Consider the following 20,900-nt stretch of genomic DNA (forward strand, 5'->3'; position numbering starts at 1 on the left):
AGGGCTCTAAGGCTACAGAGCAATTTTATATGCAAGTACTTTCTTGCACATATAAGAAATCATGCCAAAGTGGTATCTTGAAACCCTAAAAATCTCAGTGGCTAATGTTCAACTGATTCTTTTTTGGTCTGTGCTGACAGGTTGCTTTTAGACTGACCACTTTTCTCCAGGGCTTAAATATGGCATTGGTTTCTGTTGTGGCCTCTCCTCAGTCTGGGGCCAAGGAGATGCACCGAAGAGTGTTTGCATTTTCAGTCCCAGTCAAGCAGTGGAGAATTTGAAATCTTTAACATCTGCATTTTTTTAAATTAAAAATGCCTGTAATTTAACACAATTTGACCTGTTCCCACGGGGGAAAACCCACAGTAATCACAAAGAAACCAGCTGGTACTTTTCTTATGCACAGTGCTACAGTCAGACAAGACCAACCTCACTAGGGCAAGAATTTACCCCAGCCTTCCCCTTTGGTTGTAGAATATCCTTTACCATATCTATGTCTTGTTTGAAGCCAGGTTACCCCTCTGAGAGTGGGAAAGCTGGGAGCCATCCTCCCAGGGCTGCACAAAGAGGGAGCTGCACCATGGCAAGGCCCTGACCTGAGACCATGCCCTTGCATGGACCCCAGTACTGCACTGTTTTTATTTGACAGCTTGGCCACCAAAGGAAGCAACTCCCAGCCCTCCAGCTGACTCCTGGTCTCATGGGCAGAGCTGGGAGGTGTGACATTGATGCCATTCAGGACTGGACCCCAAAAGTGAAAGTGAAGCCACCATTTTTTGTGCAAAAGGCTTAATGGTTTATTAAAGTGAGAATTACTTCAGCAAACATATGAGACAGACAAGAGCTGAGAGGATGTGGCTGAACAGGAACATCTTGCTAGCACAATTGTAACTCTCACTTGCCCTGCCACTGTTCGCCTGTCAGCCTTTGCTGCTTTTCCTTTGGGACAGATGGGAGGTTTCCTCCCCACAGAGAGCCCAAAGTGATGCATGAAAAGCCAAATTCAACCTGAGCAACCCTCAGGATGATGATCAGGGTAAACCTACATCAGGAGCCTGCTCGCCCATCCAGGAGCTCAACTTCCCCTTCCATCACTCTCCAGCTCTAGGACAGCCACAGCTGGTTTGTGAGGCTTTGTCTCTGCCATGAGCTATAACGCTGCCTAAAATCCTTTCGCCAGGAATAATTCTCTCTAAAGAGAGAACGATCCTGTGACAGCAAGGCCAAGTGCAGGGTTTCAGCAGACACATCCCACGCCCCTCCGAGCACTCCTGCTGAACTTTGCTTTTTTTTGCCAGGCCAGCCCTGCATCCCCCTGTGCTCCCAGCCCCGGCAAAGGCAGCGGGCCAGCCTGCTTAGCATGCGTCTGTCCCTGCGGGGAGCAATCGCTGCTGCTAAGCAGCCGAGCCCGGCGGCCGCGAGCATCTCGGTCCAGCGTCCCCCCCGTCCTGGCTCGTCATATGATTTCTCCTAAGGGACAACTGCTGAGCGGGACTGTGCCTCCGAGCTGATCCTTTGCTGATAAGCCAGCTGCCAAGCCTCCACTGCTGAGACAAAAGAGTTTTTCTCTTCCCAGCAGGGCCTTTCTGCTGTGAATGACAGAGAAAGGGGTAAAAGTGAGCTGCCTGGCACTCCTCGTGGGCGAGAGGCTTTGGGGGCTCCTTGTCCCCCGCTGTGCTGGCAGATCATGGAGCTTTTCAGGCTGAGCCTGGGCTGCATTTGCCTCCTTCCTTGGCTTGAGGGTAAGTTTCTCCTCTTTTGGGGTAGCTGCAAAGTGGGAAGAGAACTGCCTCCCGGGTTTTAACCTGCTTTCCTGCTGAACTGTTGCTTGGGCTGCAAAGCTCAAGAAACCACCAGCTGTAGAACAAGTGCCGACAGGCACATTTCAGGGCAGTATTTAAAAGGGGATTAAACACGGGATACAGAAGTGTGAGGGACAGGCTGGCAAGGTGCTGGGATGGCTGGGCCAGGGACATCGTGGCATCATGCCGGCAGCTTTTATAAAGTGCTTTTAAGCTGCTGAGAGTAGTGGATGAATAAACCTGCTCAGGGAGGGAGGCAGGCACTAAGTGACCTCCTAAGCACTAATGTTCCTCCCGGTCCCAGCTGCTCCTTCGCAGCAGAAGTGGGTGAGCTCAGAGCATGCTAGCAGCATGGGAGAGGGTAGTGGGAAGTGCAGAAGTATTAATCCTGCTCCATGGGAGCAGGATGTGCTGGGGAGCTGCAGAGTGTGCACTGCTCACCCCCACAGAGCAAAGCTGGTAGCAGCTCATGTTGACATTCAGCTGCTTTCTGGGGTTGCTCCAATCCTGTATCCTGCCCATGCACAGGAGTATTTCAAACCCAAGGAGCCCTGGTTTTGACATGCATGGGTAGATGCAAAAAGCAGAAGTCCCTGCTGAGCATCGTCCCAGAAATCTGGAGCAGTGCTACCCAGGAACAGTTTCCCAGGAGTGGTGCTACCATGGTCTCACCAATCTCATCATGGACATCAGGAGGAATCAATTTTCTTTAAAAATGGGAAAAGTCCTGGGAAAAGTCCCTGAGCTCATAAGCCTTTTTATTTTGCTGCTATGACTGAGATGTCAGGTTGAAAGCAACTCATTGATATAAATCACTGAAGTTCTTCAGGGCTCCTTCAGTCCCTGAAGCAGCAAGGAGAACAGCCCTGCAGTTTTACAGGCCACATGCTCAGAGCTGTTCAAAATCCCTCGACCAGAGGACCACAACTATTTGGGCTGCCCAGCTGGCATGTTGATTCCTTAAAGACATACCTCAGACTGGCACCTCTGACCAGCTACTTTCCATTCCTTGCTGCACAAGCAGGTGTTCCCTGGGATGCTTTGAGAAGTTACCTTCTCAATTTGCTCTGCAGCTGGGTAATAGGAGAAGTTTGTGCTCCTACAGGTTTGAGTTCTGCTCCATCAGCTGTTGCTTTCTGCACATCAAAAGTTGCCAATTAAAGTGAACTGAATCTCTCACTTTGTTAAGTCCCAGGCTGAGACTATGTCCCTGTAGTGGTAAGGGGTGATGATTCACGTGCATCTTTTAAAAGTTAGAGGAGATTCGATTAGGACCTGGAGATTATACCATGATGGCATGCAAAGAGAGCAGAACAGCCTTCAGGGTGCTGCTCTTCCTTTGCCTCTAAGGTAGGATCTTGTCTGGTGTTAGAATAAAGTGATTTTTTACTGCTGCCATACAAGGCAATCCACAGGTTTTTGTTTTATTAGTGAAGTATGGAGGAACACAGGGTATTTAATTTCCTTTCTAGTGTAATGCTTTTGCTGCAAACATGATCAGCCACTGCATTTCAGCCAGACCAGTAATAAAACAATAAAACCACCAGAAAGGAATTCATCTCCCCAATGCCTGGCAATGCCCAACGAAGCTCAAAGCACAGAGCACAAGTGTGTTCATGCATGGGGCTGAAATCCCCCTGTGGCAGCTTTTCCCCATCCCCTCCTGCCTGGGGCTGCTGAGTTTTAAGGCTGCTGGCAGGACAGAGATGCTTGCTCTCAACAGAACTCTGAGGGGTTGGTTTCCTCCTGAAAACTGGAAATATGGGAATTTCCTAAGCTGGTTCTGACAGTTGTTCCTTTGGAAACTACCTGCAAGTAGAGAGGAGGCAAAAGTTAGATGTCAGAAAAAAATTCTTCACTGAAAGAGTGGTTGGGCAATGGAATGGGATGCCCAGGAAGGTGGTGGAGTCACCAATCCTGGAGGTGTTTAAAAAAAGACTGGATGTGGCACTCGGTGCCATGGTTTATTTGATGAGGAAGTGTTAGGTTAGGTTACAGGCTGGACTTGGTGATCTCAAAGGTCTTTTCCAACCTAGTTCACTCTGTGATTCTGTAAAATGTTTTGTTAAAAAGCCAGACCTAATGGTGAGCCTGTGAGGTGCATTGGGCAGTGGGAAGTCAGGCACCAGCAGGATCTGTGCCTACATGTACAGAAATAAAACTGCTGAAATAAAACTGCATTTAACACTGACTCCGGACCCCCATGCACTGGGTGTGAGGCTGTGGTGGCTGTGTTTGGCATCTTGGCCTGATCCCACATCTTGGGAGGCACTCTCCTCCCCCTCAAGCCCACAGTAGTGCTGGCCCTGACCCCTGATGCCCTGACCTCAAAAGGCAGCCCTAAGCATTTTGCACTGAAGAGGCAGAAAGGCCAAGCTTGTACAGTTCTTCTGCTCCCACATTAACTTTTCCAGCTTCCAACTATGTTTCACTTGGGGGATTTCCTGGCTGTGATGCATTTAACTCTCCAGTAGCTACCAGACCTTCTCCCTTGGCTTGTGCAGGTTCTCCCCAGCAGCAACACACAATGCCTGGGTGCAGAACCACTTCCTGCACACTGCAAGCCTTCCCTTGGCATCCCTTGTCCCATCCAGGATCAGTCCTTGACCAGTCAGCCCCTCATCTCCTCCAGACCTCTCCGGATTTTGTAGACACCCATCATATCCCCACCTCAGGGACTGGTTTTCCCCACTTGCATCAGCCCCATGGTGACTTCACCAACCTCCCCTTCTTCTTATAATTTATTCCCTTTCTTCCCATGTCAAAACTTTCCTTCTTTTCCTATGGCTCCTCTGCTCCCTTGGAGGCTTTCACTGAGCTCCTTGGTCAAAAGTGGACTTTGTAGTGATGTGGACAGATAGGAAGCCCTGTTGGTCAACCAAAATCAAGATATTCTTAAGAAAGCAGCAGTGGTTAGGAAAAATATGGGCCCAGCCACCCCAAATAATTTGCAAATGTCTTTGATCAAGGCATCACAGGCAATGCTTGGAAACAGCAGAAACTTTCCCAGTCACACTGGGATTACTGGTAACCAAGGCTTTCTCAGTGGCATTACCTTAATTAGGAACATTGCATGGATTTGGCCCCTAATCCTACATGGAACAGCATGTCCCAAGGGTGGTCATGCTGGAGAAAAGCAGGGGCCTGTATTTGCTTGCTTTTCTATCTTGTAACCAGACTGAGTGTCAATTTAATAGGACAAATGAGCTGGCATCAAGAGCCTTGCTAGAAATTGTTTATTTTGTTCCTAAAAATACGAAGAGGCCAAAGTGTTCAAGTATGAGCAGCCCAAAGCAGGCATCTACTTGGACTCTGTGGGTAAGGCTGGCATTTTCCAGAGACGCTGAGTCCCATCCTCAGGGAGTACACTGGATGCTCTAGTTGCTCCAGGTTAACATTCTTAAAATGTTAGTGCTCATGGCCTTATTTGTAGGACCACTGGGCAGCGGGACTTGGGATGTCATTTTGTCTCCTGAGTAAAGATTCTTGGTGCCTGAAGTGTATCTCAAAGTAAATATCCTGCAGGTTTAGTTGTGGGGCACCTGCAATGGCTGCTGGCAGTCACATGTAACTGCAATGGTTCCTGCCCCTGTGCAGGTAAAAAGCATGGTGACTGTTTAGAGGGGAACAGAAAACATCAGGCACTCCACAGAGAGCAAAACACATGTTCCCTACTGGGTCAAACAGCAGCACTCTTCAAAGTGTAATGAAAATACCCAAAATTTTCAAATGGAGAGTCATTGCCAAGAAAGGAAAAGAAAATACAGGAAAGATTGTTGCATGCTTAATAATAAAACCTGTAATAAAACATATGAGAAAAAGACTTGGATGAGCAGCCTAGAGGGAGAAAAAAAGCTGCCAGCAGAAATTTTCAAACATTATCTGAAGCAGGAAGCTGGTGGGGGTCAGGAAGTCAGTAAATAACTGGCACAAATGCAAGAAGGGTGACCAAAAGTAGGGCAGTGTAGAAAGGCTGAATGGATTACTGGCTGCAGTGCTCCCTTCAGACATGGTCAGGGAGGTCGTGGCAGTCTCTCTCTGCAGTTTGAAGTGCTATCAAACAGAACTGGCAACAGAGGAAGTTTAAGGAGGGGGGAAAAAAAGGATAAATAATCTGTGGCAAAGAACCAGTCGAAATGTCTTTTGAATTACAGGAAACTAAAGATGACATTAAGAAAATTTCTAAGGAGCGTATTAAATTCTTATTTAAGGCAGCCTTGACACCAAAGGGCTGTATTACAGCAATAATGCCCTTCTTATGAGGGATCCTTGCACAGCCTAGGGAGACACAGGTCCTTAGGCTCCATTTCAGCATCAGGTAAGTCAGTGGAAGCAAAAAAGTGTATTTACAGTCAGATAAACATGAGAAAAGTCAATGCAGCTTTTGTAATGGGAATGCCTGACATCCATGATGGTATCAGTAAGAGCAGAGCAGATCAAGGTCTTGTGGCAGTGTTTGCAAAAGACTTTTGATAAGAATCTTCCACCAAGGCCCTTAAGAAACTCCATTCTCATGGAGTAGGAGACAAACCTAGCCCACAGGCTGGAACAAAGACATGGAATAAGTTGACAATAATCACAGCAGTGATAGTATCAGAAGGTGCTCAGAAAGATCAGGAGGGATTATAATGAAGTAGTTGAGCTTGCTGATGCCACAAAGTAATTAAGAATAATCAAAACTTAAGCTGACATTGTGAAATTGCAGAAGGAGTGCTGATACTGATGGAGCAACAAAATGATATTTTTCTTTGAACTTCAGAGCTGAAAAATGTAGTGGGTAAAACTATTTAACCCATAAATACCTAGTGAAACCCTCTGAGTTAGTTCATACAGAGCACTGGAACAGCTGCCCAACCAGAGAGGTTGTGGAACCTCCCTGTCTGGAGATGTTCAAACCCCACGGGGATGTGTTCTTGTGTCACCTGCTCAAGGTGATCCTGTGTTGGCTGGATTGGATTGTATGAGCTACAGTGGTCCCTTCCAACCCCAAAAAATCTGTGATTCTGTGATTTTTGGAAAGAGGCACTAGTATCTTGTCTTGAGTGAGCTATTTACTTGTCTGACTCTTACCCTCTTCCTCTATCAGCAGATGTTAATGGCCCAGCGCTGCAGACAGGATCCTGGGCTCAGCAGATGTTTCATCTGACTCAGCACAGCTGTCATATTCCCCTGTTACATTGTAATGCATGTCTCAAATTATTACTTTGGAAATGGGTTTCTCACAGTTAAGCTGAAGTAAAGATGCGAGAATCCTGAATTCCACATCCTAGGGAAAAATGGTGAGGGTGGGGTGGGGCTGGGGGGACTGTATTAATCCATTTCAATTTTCTAAAGTTTAAGGAAAATTACTTTTAAGTAATTTCTTCTGCCTTTAGAGGCTGGCAGAAACTCAAGTCCAAAATGCATTGAATGTCTACCTCCACCTAGCCCTCAGCAAGGGTTAAAGAGAACAGGACTCACAAGTTGCTCACAGATAGCCCAGAAATCTAATTTCCATTTAGACACATTGGCTTGGCAGGAATTGTCTGGATTGGTGGCTATCACAGGTCCATGCAAGTCAATATCCCAATATCCCAGCGCAGACACATTGATCAGACAATCTCAGAGCTGGTGGAGAAGCACTGTGGTTTCTGGCTCCTCTCCTCAGGCATTCAGGCTGAGCAGAAAGCCCTGACCTGTTTCTGTTTTACACAGCCCCAAGGTATTATCAGTCTAGCAGAAGCCTAGAACTTCCTGAGAGAAAAACATGAGAGCTCCTTTAGACCATTGTTTATACCTTTGTTATTGTGTACTAGCTTCTGTTTATACTGTCACTAATCTTTTCAGGTACTGAGCCAAATACTTGTATTGGCTCAGTATTGTTTTGGTTGTTTTAGTGGGATTTTTTTCATTTGGGAGGGGAAACTCTGCAGAAATAGTTTAGATAAAAATCAGTGTTCTTGCCTAACATCACTTTTCTGTGTCCTCTTTATGCTTGCTCAGTACTATATGCCAACGGGGCTTTTACAATTCTGTCTCCTGGGGAAAAGAGAGAAAAAAAAGTCACTGTAAAACCTGGGAGTTGCAATGTGTTGTTATTAAAAGATTTCTCAGAATGTCCAGAAATTTGAAACTTCTATTTCTATCCATCTATCTTAGGCATAAAATATACAGCAGAAAGTTCACCTGCAACACTGGTGGATGGTTTAGCACTTAACATTTTGCTCAGGATATTCACAGGCCACACCTGATGAAGTTAAACTGAAAACAGTGGCAATCCTTCAGCTAATGTGATATCCATCTAAATCATCTCAGATGTTGGGACCTATTACTCTTTAAAGCAACAAACAATTACAGAAATTGCTTCATATTGTGTGTTTGTTGTGGCACAGCTGCAATGTCTCCCTCTTAGAAAAGGATTTTTCAAAGTGGTACTGCTGTTCCTAAGGTGCACAGACCAATGTCAGGTGTGCTAAATCCAAGTTAATTTCAATACTTATATGAGCTGACTCTGCCAAGTACTTATACACTTCTGGTGGGGTATGGTTTTATCCCTGCACTGCTTTAATACCTCCAGAAGCCACTTAATAGAAAGTGTAGCCCTTAGCTGGCCACATAGGAACAGCACAAGGGGGATTTCAACAGCTCTTTTATAAGAAAAATTTGACCTGGATAGGGGCAAAAGATCCCTCAAACTAATTCATTTAGAGGGAGGGAAGGATGGCTACCTAGTAAAAACAACTGAAGTACTGAATTAAATACATATAGAGATAAATATATATAAGCAGACATTTGATATAATCATTCAAGTTGGAAGAATGTTTTTCCTTATTAGTTACAGAACTGCTATTTTCCTCTAGCATTGCTCATGGCCATTTGCACGGTCCTTTTATTCAAAGAAATGTCATTCCAGGAAATTAGGAAGCTGTGGGAACTGTTTATCCGGGGCATGCCCATCCAGGAAAGGACTGGTGGGTTACATCTTGCCTCCCCCAGGGTATTTACAAAGGGATGTGTTAGTGCACAGTACTGAACCCTGCTCTGATTGTACCGCAGTAGCAGAGGGACAGGGCTTCCTCATAAGGAACACCCGGCTGGAAAAGTGCATCCGTGCCTCCCAGGAGACCAACAGCATCAGCCTGGCCAGCTGCAAGGAGCACTCCCAGCAGCAGAGGTGGGGCTGGGACCCTGACACGGGCACCATCGTCAGCCTGCACACGAGGCGCTGCCTGTCGGCACACAGGATGCGCCAGAACGCCCTGGTCAAGCTGGAGCCCTGTGGGGACTGGGAGCGCCAGGCGTGGTCCTGCAGCAAGAAGGGACACTTGACTCTGCAGAGCTTGGGCTTCCACCTCGGCACCACGGAGGGAGGCCACAAGGTCTTCATCTCAGGGGAGAAGGACAAGTTCAGCAGGTGGAAGACGCTGGCAGATGAAACCATCTGTGCTGCTGCCCAGACAGCAGCTGAGAGGCGCAGCAAACCAACACAACAAGCTCTAGACACACGTGTGTGGATCTATGAAAGTAAGATGAGGTAGATTTAGTGTCGGATAACATCTAACTTTCATGTCATCCAAGCCATCTAACTCCAGGCCTGCACCTGTCATTCTAACTCATGTTCACTTCAGTCCCACCTGGAGAAACATCAAAGGCTCCAGCTCAACCCCACTACCTGGTTTTCAGTGGTGGCTGTTCAGTGTTTTCCAGAAGCATGAAAACCTTTCATGATCAGGTCTCCAAAACCCAGCTGCATTCCTGAGGACAGGAAAATATTTTGGTAAAATATTTCTGAATTGGTGCCCACGGCTAAGAGTAGTGGAAATTGCTTGAGCCTCCCAAGCACAAAACACCAAAGAAAGTCTCCCAAAGTCAGGCACTTTAGACTTTGTAAGAGCTTTTGGTACTTTGGAATGTCTTTTTTGGTAAAACAACTGGAGGCAGCTGAAAACCTCTTTTAAACTTATACAAATTATTGAGAAGCAGCTGTATCAGAAATTATTGCTTCAGTTTCTGAAATTAAAGTTCTCTTCTGTGACACCCCAACAGCATTTCACTAATGGAACCTAGTTCTAACCTTCCTTCCATGTTCTCATTTTCCTCAATGAACCTTGCTGCTGGTGCCCAGTGTAGCCATAAAGACACTAGTGAACACAACAAGTAGTGGGAGGGAGCATAAGTGTTGCCCTCCCTTTGCATTAGGGAGTCCTGGAAGATGACATCAAAAATTATTAAAAATGGGGTTTATATTGACCATTCATGGCCTTGATCTTTGCTGAAGAGAATGCAAACTCTGCTTTCATCAGTGTTTACTGGCCTTTGTCTTAGACTGGACACAGAAAGGGCAAAAACCCCTGGTCTTGTCACAATTTTAGGAGCTTGACATAAGGCTACCAAACACCAGGCATGGTCATTTTACCAAGATGTGGTTGTGACCATTTGTTGCATGCCCAGTGAAGCCCACTCCTGACCACTGATAGTTTATGGTCCAGTTGGTTTCCCACTTTCATTTAAGTCCTTTCTGCAAATAAAGGTGGTTTTCAGTACTTTTCTAATAAAGTTGCGTGCAGAACTGAGACCTGAAAATCACATTCCATTCCTCCTCACCTCCTCCCCTCCTCTCCTTTCTCCCACTCCAGAGACCCAAAAAGAGCTGGTGTTTGAAATGGTTTTTTATGTGTTTGTCCACTCTGCAGGTGATGAAGTTCCCAACACTCCTCAGGGAAAATGATTTCCCTGACAGGAGGCTATTCCTTACCTTAAGGCTGATGGACTCAATGAGATTTTGAGCTCTGTAGAAATGAGTAAAGAGAAAATGTCATGTATCTGGTTGGCATAAGCAGATGGATCATAAGTATAACCTCTTGACACAGAGACACTGTATCTAATTTGAAATAAAAAGAGATACATCAGCTGCTTTGGCTGTCATGTGTAGAGAAGGTGGCCTTTTTCCCCTCAAGGTTTTTAATTAGCCAACTAGAAGGTCAACATGTAATTATCACAATAGTTACAAGTGTTCGTGTTTGTTTAACATTAAGTTAAATACGGACCACACAAATTAGATATCATAATAGGCTAGTTAAATATAGGCTAGGAAATGCGTGGAACATTTAAGATATGGGAAAAAGGCATGTGAAAAGAGCGTTTTCATTCCCCAAGGCAATGCTCCTGGCAGCCCAGGGCTGCCTTGGAGCCAGGATCCCTAAATAAGGCTGCGAGGGTAAACACAGAGCAGCTTTTGAATCAGGCTGTGCCACTCGGTGTGTCTCACACAAAGTCACAATTTTCCTATCAATCCCATGGTTCAGCCTACTGGAGGGAACCTCTGACTACTCGGTAACAACACCAAAGTCCTAAATATTTGTTCAGGCATTTCTTATCTAACTTCCACCTGATCATCAACAGACAGCTTACACTTTGGTGGGTTATCTGCTCAATAATTTACACCTGTGTAGCTGTGCTGTGGGTGCTCATGCCACAGGATGGGACAGGGTCTGGATAGGCAGCAGGGAGCCCCGAAGTCACAGTGTTCTTGGTCTTGGCACGTGCATCATTGCAGCAGAGGTGAATTGCTGACACCAAACTTCCCACAGCCTCCCCTCTAGCAGCAGCTGTTTGCCCACACACCCCACTCTGCAGTAGGACTGGGGGGCAAAGGAAGGTATTGAGCCCTGCAAGGGGCATAGCCTACTTACCACCCTTTGGATCCCATTTTTATACCTGCAGCATTGTTCACAGCTGTGATTCTTCCACTTGCCTCTTCCTCACACATCATCCTTTAACAGCTGGTGTTGCACTCATACTTTTAAAACCCATGACCACATCTACCACCAGAAAACAAGCTCTGCTTTGGTTGTTGATTCCATCTTGAGAGGTTCATTTCACCTTTAAAATCTGCGACAGCTGAAAGCCCCTGATGCACAGGAGGAGGTGATTGCTACTGAACATCCTTCTCACCCTGCAGGGCAAAGAACCAAACCAGGAGGGCTGGGTTCCTTTTCCTTGCTGGGCAATGAGCATATCCAGGCTCCTGTATAAAAAGTAAATGATAATCACACAGATCTTTGCTTTATTTCCTTCCAAGCTAAAACCATAGATTCATCAAAGATCGATGCTCTGGACAGAGAGTCTTCTGTGAGCTTGACTGACCCCCCTCTGGCTAACAAGTTCAACAGCACAGTTTCTCCAGCAAAGACCAAACAGGCACAGCTCCCAGCAAATGAGGGTGAGCACTTTTCTGAATGCATAAGTAAGAACAGCAGGAAGGAAAGTGTGGGCAGCACTTTGAGGTTACTCAGCTATTTTCAGCTGAGTGGAAGAGTACCTGAGGATTTCTGAAGAACTTCCATGTGTACCACTGAGCGCTTTCACCCCAATATGCTGAGGGGTTTCCCTTGGCAAGCAGTGCAGTGATACAGGCTTAACCTGGAGGCACAGCCACCCACTGTTTTAGGAGCAAAAATTATCTGTGGTTGGGGAACACCAAGTAACAATAAAGTTTCCTTTTCCTTTCTGGGTCCCATACAAAAGGGATTTGTGGTTACAGTGAAGCCTAATGAGGAATCTGGACCCCTGGTCCAGCTGGAAGCTGCTAATCAGTGTCTTTCTGCTTCTTCCACTAGATCCATCCCACAACCACTCCAAGAAACATGGAAATCGGGGGAAAAACACTGGGGCCAGGCTTGCAGGTAGGTCCAGGGATCAGCCAGAGGAGGAAGGGACCGGGTAGATGAAGGTTTATCAGTGCCTCTGTCCTTCCCATTTCCCTGGGGTACTGCTGAGGATGCTCAATAGGGAATGAGGGCACAAAATTACCAGTCAGAAAGACTCTTTTTAAATCTCCACAGGCCTGTGATAAAAAAAATTAGGAAAAGCATGAAAATCAGACAGCTGCTAACACTATTGCTTTTCCCCAGCCCTTCTTATTTTGTATCAGAAAGATGCAGAGTGGAGAAGCATGAGATATTATTGTCTTCATAGCAAGAAAGAAAAACTTTTGTGGCCACTTTCAATAGAAGGATGCTGTGCAGTGTAAAAGCAGATGTAAGAGGCTGATCTTGTAGACAAAGCACTTTTCCTGTTATCTGGCATTTTTCAGGGACATTACAAGTGATTTTTTGTGGCAGTTGTGGCTACTGCTGAGAACAGTTTGCATAAGTACAGCAAAGATGTGATGCTTTCTCTAATACCCTTTCAGGCACGAACTGGAAGACAGCCATGCTGGTCCTCAGCCCCCTGGCATTCATACTGGGATTAATAATACTGACACTCAATGTTCACTACAACAAGTAAGTGAGAGTCAGGTTCATTGCTTTTGCCACAAACAGCATCTTAAAGAAAAATTCCAACATCTCAAAACAAATTCTTGGTCTTGGCACCCTCCCCCATTCCACACCTGATGTCGCCAGCTCTCAGCAGACGGGTCTGGTCACCAGTGTGTCACCCTTGGGGATTTCTCCTGTCTGCCACCCAGTTTATCCATCCCACTCACTGATCCCCCCAAACGCATCCACCAATATTGGCTCCTCCTCCCCTAAACATCTAGTGCCAGCACTGAAGGAAGCGTCATTACAGTTGCTGACGTGGGGAAGCAACAAGTGACAGAGAGGTGCAGTTACTCTCTTCTCTCTTCTCCCAGGAAGAAGAAAATCCTCTCTGCTCTGAAGAGCTCTCCAGCCAACAGCAGCAGAGTTGATTTACGGGAGCCGGCCGCCCTGCGAAGAGGCCCCCAGCCGTACCTTCCACCATCCCGCTCCCCTTCCCTGAGGCGTGGAGAGATCCTCATCGAGTGGAAAGATGGGACAGTCACTCCTCTTTTTGACAACATCAATTACCAAGTGGACTAGCTCCAAGATGACAGAGCTTTTGTTCCCTCCCATGTCACTGTTCCCACCTGGAAGACTGCCACCGCAGCTATCTCCTCCCTGCCCTTGCTGTTTTGACAGGAAGCACAGTTTGGGGTTTTTTTCTAAACACTTGAGTACAATATTCTTGCACAGGAGAAGGCTGAAGCAAGCAGAGTAGATTGTTTGGTTTGTATAGGCACATGCTGCTTAGCAATTTCAGAACTGCTTTAACCCATAAGAAACCCCAGGTTTCCCTAAATGAAGCTGGGACTTCTGCCAGCTGCAACTGCCCATTGAATCAAAATTAGAGTTACTGAGCATATGAAAAAGTGAATCTTTGAAGACAAGGCAAAAGGTAAAAAGCAAAAGTCCTGATGATCCTTAAATTATTTTTAAGATAAAACTAGTTGCCAATAGACACAGAAGGCCATCAGTTACACTGTCAGTGTGAGAATGTATTTAATAAGCACTGCCTTCTATAAAATCTCTTCCAGGTATCTGCCAAAATATTCATCCCCACTAAGCTGTCAATTGAGTAACAGCAAGTCATTTTTCCAACTTAAAAGGTAGCACTCCACTGTCCTCTCTGCATCACTGCAAGAGCCCCGCTGAGAGAGCATGTGTCTCTCAGAACTTTTCCATATTTAGGATGTACTAAACCTTATTATAACACACATCCTCTTTTATTATATAGACTGGCAAAAAATGTCGGTCATGCTTGTTTGGGGATATTGCATATAGAGCCACTTTATTCTAGCTTCAGTCTCTGATTTCCTATAATCATGTGGAATAGTCAATGAATAGATACACTGTTCCACCAGAGCAGCAATTCAGTTCTTTTTCTTTTAGACAGGAGTAAGACATTGTTTTCAGCCTTTACACTTCTTGTTTGAGCAAAATTACCTGCGACTATCACACCGAATCCTGATCTTTTCTCTGAAATCTGCAATGTCTTAGTGCTTTCTTAATATTCATGAATGTATGCTTTCTTTCTCTCTGAGATGATGTAATCATGGCTATAAGTCGAGTTATGTGGAGAAAGAAACAATAACACCAGGAAATGACAAGTATGAGCTGTGTCAGTGCATTTGTTCAGTAGAGCAAGGGAAACTGTATCCTCATCTCTCTTACTTGAGCAATGCCTTTCATTTGACCTAAATTAAGCTGTTCTGCTATTTCAGTGTAGCTTGGATTTCTCTTGAGTTTGGTTTTATTTAACCTACAGCAGAAGTAAGGTTTCTCCAGGGAATTTAAAATCTCTGGGGTTTTTTTTTATTATTTTAAAATCTCTGGTAGTTTGTTTTTGAGGGTTTTTAAAATTATTTTTCTTTTTAAATGGTAAAAAGTTTACTGTCATAAGATATTATTACAACCAAAAACTTTATTGGTCTTAAAAAAAAAAATACAACCAAGCCCTATTGGTTTAGGGCATAAATATCATAGAGGTTGGAAATAAATATCTTTGCCAGGCAGATTATTCCATAATTATTTACTGGAGGGTTTCCCAGATGCTCCCTGGGAAAATATTTTACTATTAGACGTGGGCAGAGGAAAAACTCTTTCTTCACCAGTGAGCAGCAAGAATCAGAGTTAAATTCTGACTTTCCAACATTTCTACTTTAAATGAAACTCAAAGACTCTTGGATCTAAACATGTTTAAGAATCATTTTACTCACAAAATTTGTGGGAATACATTATGTACATAAATCACCTAAAATGCACACACAGTGCCTGACCCATCATCACAGTTACACCCCTTGGAATTTTGTCCAAGGAGCACATCACCTTACAGTGCACAGCACTGGTCACCCTCCAAAACCTTGACAGGCTTTGAGAGCACTATGTGAGCAGTGCCATTAAAAAGGAAATACTGGCTTGGAGCTGAGCTAATGTGTTTTCCAAAGCATCAAGGGCCTGCGTTCATTACTGCTGAATGGGCAGAACCCATGGCTTGTTAATGACTCTCTAACTCCAGCTTAATATGCTAATCTTGCTCATAAACAGGAAGGCAGCAACACCATTGTTTACACAGCACTGATTAAATGGTACCTCAAACAATAATGAAAAACCAAGACTGAGGCTGCACAGGCTTTTAACTCTTCTCTCCCACTCTCACTGGCTGTTACACTCTCTGCCACCATCTGAGTGGAACACTTCTGAGGAAGTGTTCATAATCAAAATAAAGCCTGACTGTAATGTGGACAAGCAATGAAATTGTTTATGTGCACATATATATACATATTTATATATAAAAGCCTCCTTATAGTACATCCCCTTTTCTGAAAATATAAATATATGCAATTTTAAATAACTCCACTGGAAGATAATGGAGTGACATGCACGAGATTCTTGTCACACTGGTACCAACATTAGTAATGTCTGCTACCCCAAAAGAGGAGTGGGTGCAGCCACAGAAGTACTGATAGTATGAAACACACATAAGATTGCACATAAGCTTGGATATCCTGTGCAGAAAGTGGATTAAACACCCTTTCCCAACCCCAGGGAAAGTCTATGGCTAAGGTGTCTGTTAAAGATCAAAAAAATAAAAGAAAGAGGCAAAAGAACTTCAATTTACCACTTAAATACTGTACCTCAACCATTTACTAAGACTGTCTGGGTGGAAAATGTTCTCACAACAGTACATTATGGATGTACATAAATTCATGATACAAAAAAAAAAGACCTGAAATGATCTGACAAGTTACCACTGCATATCACTGGAAGAGCTGGTAATAGAACTACTGCTTCCTCATTTGAAATTCAAGGTATGACTACTGCAGTAAGCATTTTGTTATTAAAAATCCCCATATGCTCATTTTCTCAACTCTCTAGCTTTACATCAGCAAGTCAAGATGCATCAAGTGTTTGATTTTTCAAAAAGACCTGTGGTTGTTTCAGCACTTCAAGGAAGAAAAAGAAAGGGAGTAAAAAAAAGAAAAAGAGAAGGAGACAGAGACAGAAGAAGTCTTTTGTTAGCTCTGGGCTTCAATTCAGACATCTCTGGCTCACGGTTCAATCAGACTACTCTTTTTTTGTGCTAGCTAGGAGACACAAAAGCACAATCTCTTTAAAAGCTCCTTGTATCCTCACTGAATTTCTACAGATTAAAAGAAAAAAAAGAAACCTACATTTCTGCAGCCATATAATTCTTCCTCCAGTTTAAAACATAAAAAGCACACCTGTCTCCTCAAGAAATCCCCTTATACTTCACAAAAACACTTATTCTCTGGAGCAGAGAAACTGATGCACTTCTTTCAGCATTGCTTGCATGTCCTCATATTCTGCAAATTTGCAGGCATCCTCCAGCTTCAGCCACTGGAAAGCTTGGTGCTCCTCCGACAGCTTGATTTCTGTGTTGCAGTCCTTCATTTCTGCCAGCCAGTACACGACGGTCTTGGGCTTGCCATGGACAGGGTAGTGCAGCTCTTTCTTGTAGCCCTCGATGAGGGTGAGCTGGCTGGCCTGCAGACCAGCCTCCTCCTGTGTTTCCCGGAAGGCTGTCTGCAGGTCATCCTCCCCAGGGTCCACGTGGCCTGCCAAGAGGGTGGAAAAGTAAATCTCTGTGAAGGAAACTCAGGTTCTGCTTTAATTGGGAAGCACTGGGAGGCAGAGATGAGAGTACGTGGTAGCTGACATAGGATGAAATGGAAATTGGAGAAAAGAGATTGCTCTTCCAGATCTTATGTCTTGATTTATCTTTGTCTTGTGGCTTTTAGGATCACTGTTTATCCCTCACCTCCTGAAACTTCCATCAGCCTCTCAGCATCAGACATCTTTTCTTCCCATTCCTCCCCTCCATTTCTGGAGTACCCTACACCCATAAGGTTGCACCTTAGATTATACTGAGGACTGAGTCCCTCATTTTTCGTTCATCCAGTTAGAGCAGAGATGGGTCATCTGGGAGTCTCAATCCTCTCTCAACCATGTCCTCCCACATAAGCTTAAGGCTCAATTCTGCAAAACTCTTACTTGTGCCAACAGTCCAGAAACAACGGGACCAGGCACAGACATGTACCATTTAAAAGGTGCACTTCATTGAGGCAGCCAGGGATTTTCTTCTCTTCCATACTCCCTTCAGAAACAAGCAACAAGTCTAAAAGCCAGTCCTTTCAGCAGCTGGGTAGCCCTCCTAGGACACACCATTTATTTTACATGGCTCAGAAGGAGAGGTGCCACTACAAACAAAGGATAAATATAACACATCCCCAGCCGTTTGTACTTTTGTTGAGAAATGTCAGATTTGGTTTTCTCATGAAAGCTCCAGAACATAAATAGAACAAGCCAAGCAATACCTCAAAAAAGCAACATAGCAGGAGCTAGGACATTTTGGGAGGTAAAAAAGTTTAAGCTCTGTTTTGTCCCTGGTGTAACTCTATTTTCTATGCAGATGGCTCCAAATAGCTATAATTTCATCACAGAGATGAATTGTTCCACAGGTCTCAGATACCCAAAGTGCCCTTTTAGTACCACAACTGGGGTATGTGGGAAGTTTGTTTTACCTTTGCAACAGGTCCCACTCACTTCCCTGCCTGTGTATCAAAAGCATGAACACCTCTTATAACAAGACATCACCTCAGATATAAAATGCACTTTTCTTTCAAGCAGCCACTGGGCAGAAAACAGCATCTCATGTTGATACCTGTTGATAACCTCAGGTCTAAGCTCAGTAAGTTGCCATGCTCGTGCACTACAGTCAACCTGCAGAGCAGAAAAAGAACTGCAGGCAGCACCTCACACACCACAGCTTTCAGATCCTTTCAGATCCTCCCACCTGTTCCCACTGGTGCAGTTCAAATCGATTGAGAAGGAAAATTAACCCTACATCCCCCTTCCCATCAGCCTCAGCTAGTGCAAAGTCATAGTCCTAGGGGCAGAGATAAGGCTGATGAGGTTCTTGTGAGGGGATCCAAGCAAGTCCAGTTTAATCCCATAAGAGCTGCAGCAACTTAAGAGAACTTTTAAAATAACAAGGTACAGCTGTGGCTGTAAACTGCCTTTTGTGTGTGCTTTGAGAGACAACTACAACTTCTCCTTCTGGCTCCTGCCCCATGGAATCTGTGTAAACATTACATACATCTTACCACACTGCACGTCCCAAGGTTACCTTGGAAGACCACTCCTATCTCAGATATTATAAAATGGAATAGCTTCTCCTCAATAAACTCCCCCAAATCAATACCAAGCTTCTATTACAAGCCACCACCAGATTGTGGATTTTGACCTCTAAAATCTGAAGTGGTGTGTTGAGGGAGGTGATTCTCCCCCTCTGCTCTGGTGTGACCCCACCTGCAATGCTGCATCAATCTGGAGTCCTCAGCAAGGGAAGGACATTGATCTGCTGGACTGAGTTCAGAGGAAGCCATGAATATGATCAGGGAGTGAAGCATCTCTGGATGAGAGAGTTGGGGCTGTTCAGTCTGGAGAAGGGAAGGCTCTGGGGAGACCTTAGAGCCCCTTCCAGTGCCTAAAGGGTGGTGGCTTATAAGAAAAATTGGGGACAGACTTTTGGAAAGGGCCTGGAGTGACAGGAGAAGGGCTCCTGCTTTTCATCTAGGAGAGGGCAGATGCAGACTACAGACAAGGAAAGCTTGCTTTTACTACGAGGGTGGTGAAATACTGGCACAAGTTTCCCAGAGAAGCAGTGAGTGCCTCATCCCTGGAAACATCCAGGTTGGATGGGATTCGGAGCAACCTGCTCTAGTTGAGGATGTTCCTGCCCACTGGTGGGGGCTTTGACTAGACAACCTTCAAGAGTCCCTCCCAACCAACACTACTCTTTGATTCTAGGTGTGTGAGATGTATGCTTATGAGACAATTAGCTCCCTACCAAAACTCCTACAAGTAATTTAAATCACTTGTCCAGAACTACTGTTTTCCCAGGGAGTTTCTTCTCAAGGGCTTCTTCTCACAGCAATCAATCATGTCCCAGCAGATGTTTTTCAGCTTTCCACTAGGCTGCAAACTCAACTCCCTAAGGCTTTTGGTGGAGTAGACAAAGGGGGAGGTTTGGAAAGTTTTGTTCTTTCCCTCAAGACAAGAGCCTAGCTGACATTGTTAAAAGATTTCCCCACCCCCCCCTTCCAGTTTGCAAGTTCTTGTTTATAAACTGCTGCACCATGTTTTGAAAGCACCTCATTTTACAAAATGAGAAGTAAAAATTACTGGGAAAAAAAATCTCAGGTGGTAAAAAAACAGCATGCAAAAAGATCTACAGGGAACCTGAAGTATTTCTGTGCTGCACTTTTCCTGGTACCAGGGCTGTGACCATGTCAAACACTGGCTCTGCAATGTGCCTTTATGGAAGGGGTGCTGCTCTGTCCAGGGACACAGGACTTGTTTTCTGCTCTGAGGCCTCACTGATGACCAAGAATGGCTGGTAGAGTGAATTCTCCTATCTGTCCCTCTCATCTCTACTGCATTAGTGAAATGATCTTCATCAATGATCTCCTGCATCTCCTAAGAACAGTGTATTAAAGTGCTCTATTACAGATTTCAGTTTGCCTTCTTGCAGACTGTGACCACAGTCCTGCAGACTCTGATCACACATGGGTCAAACAATCCTGCACTGGCCACACTGCAGGTGCCTGGCAAAGGGTGAGACTTGAGACAAGAAGGTAGAACATCCCCTCATTACCTCGCTTCAGTCGTGTGCACACCTTGCCAGAAACATCAGACACCTGAGGAGCTTGGCTGGGTGACACCCCCTGCCCCAACCCAAATCAGTCATGCCCAACATTCGGTACAGCCACAACCTGCAGAGGATTTCAGCCTCAGAAGTGCCCCCTCAGCTGTGTCAGGAGCACCATCAGACAAACAGCACAGCCAGCAGCTACTCTCAGGTGGTAAGTGCCCCTCTAAACTGACCTCAGACAAAATCCTCTCTGCAGCCTGACACCAATGACCGCCAGGAGTGTCACCAGAACAAAAATCACCTTTGGGCGGGGTCCAGTGGTGGCTCCCGTACGATGTCTGAAGCAGGAGGTACTCGATGCTGTCAGTGACCTTAGAGGATGATGCTGGCTGCAGCCTCCTGAAGATGATCAAGCCACAAGCTCTCACAGCCATTCCCCTCTGCCAACTGCACCAGGAGCTGTGGAACAGCACAAAACATGAGGCTCAAACAGACCAGCTGTATTTTGCCAGCAAACAGATCTCAGCACAGTAAAAAAGTTGTCCACCCCTTTGAAGTTACTACAGAATTACACTGTATATTATTAGCTACCTTTGAATTGTAAAAAAATTTCCTTTGTTATCGAGAAGCATGAAAAATGAC

General features: G+C 45.1%; 3 protein-coding genes across 3 annotated transcripts in view; 1 reads left to right on the forward strand and 2 right to left on the reverse strand.

Moving 5' to 3' along the window:
* Window positions 1–20,686, reverse strand: part of LOC132322220 (myogenesis-regulating glycosidase-like) — a 31,820-nt gene extending 11,134 nt beyond the window's left edge. Inside the window, exon 1 of the mRNA XM_059836572.1 lies at window positions 20,560–20,686. The gene's annotated coding sequence lies outside the window, so the exon portion shown is untranslated. The remainder of the gene's footprint in view (window positions 1–20,559) is intronic.
* LOC132322222 (uncharacterized) lies at window positions 1,473–14,695 on the forward strand. Its single transcript, XM_059836576.1, has 6 exons — window positions 1,473–1,742; window positions 8,838–9,305; window positions 11,863–12,003; window positions 12,401–12,466; window positions 12,976–13,066; window positions 13,417–14,695. The coding sequence occupies exons 1-6, from the start codon at window positions 1,688–1,690 to the stop codon at window positions 13,622–13,624; spliced, it is 1,029 nt and encodes a 342-aa protein (XP_059692559.1). The 5' UTR covers window positions 1,473–1,687; the 3' UTR covers window positions 13,625–14,695.
* On the reverse strand, window positions 15,272–20,694 carry NUDT2 (nudix hydrolase 2). Its single transcript, XM_059836577.1, has 2 exons — window positions 20,560–20,694; window positions 15,272–17,160 (listed from the first exon to the last, which is right to left on the reverse strand). The coding sequence occupies exons 1-2, from the start codon at window positions 20,690–20,692 to the stop codon at window positions 16,847–16,849; spliced, it is 447 nt and encodes a 148-aa protein (XP_059692560.1). The 5' UTR covers window positions 20,693–20,694; the 3' UTR covers window positions 15,272–16,846.
* Between the last annotated feature and the right edge of the window lie 206 nt (window positions 20,695–20,900).

This window comes from Haemorhous mexicanus, chromosome Z, assembly GCF_027477595.1.
Source record: "Haemorhous mexicanus isolate bHaeMex1 chromosome Z, bHaeMex1.pri, whole genome shotgun sequence".
NCBI classification, from domain to species: Eukaryota; Metazoa; Chordata; class Aves; order Passeriformes; family Fringillidae; genus Haemorhous; species Haemorhous mexicanus.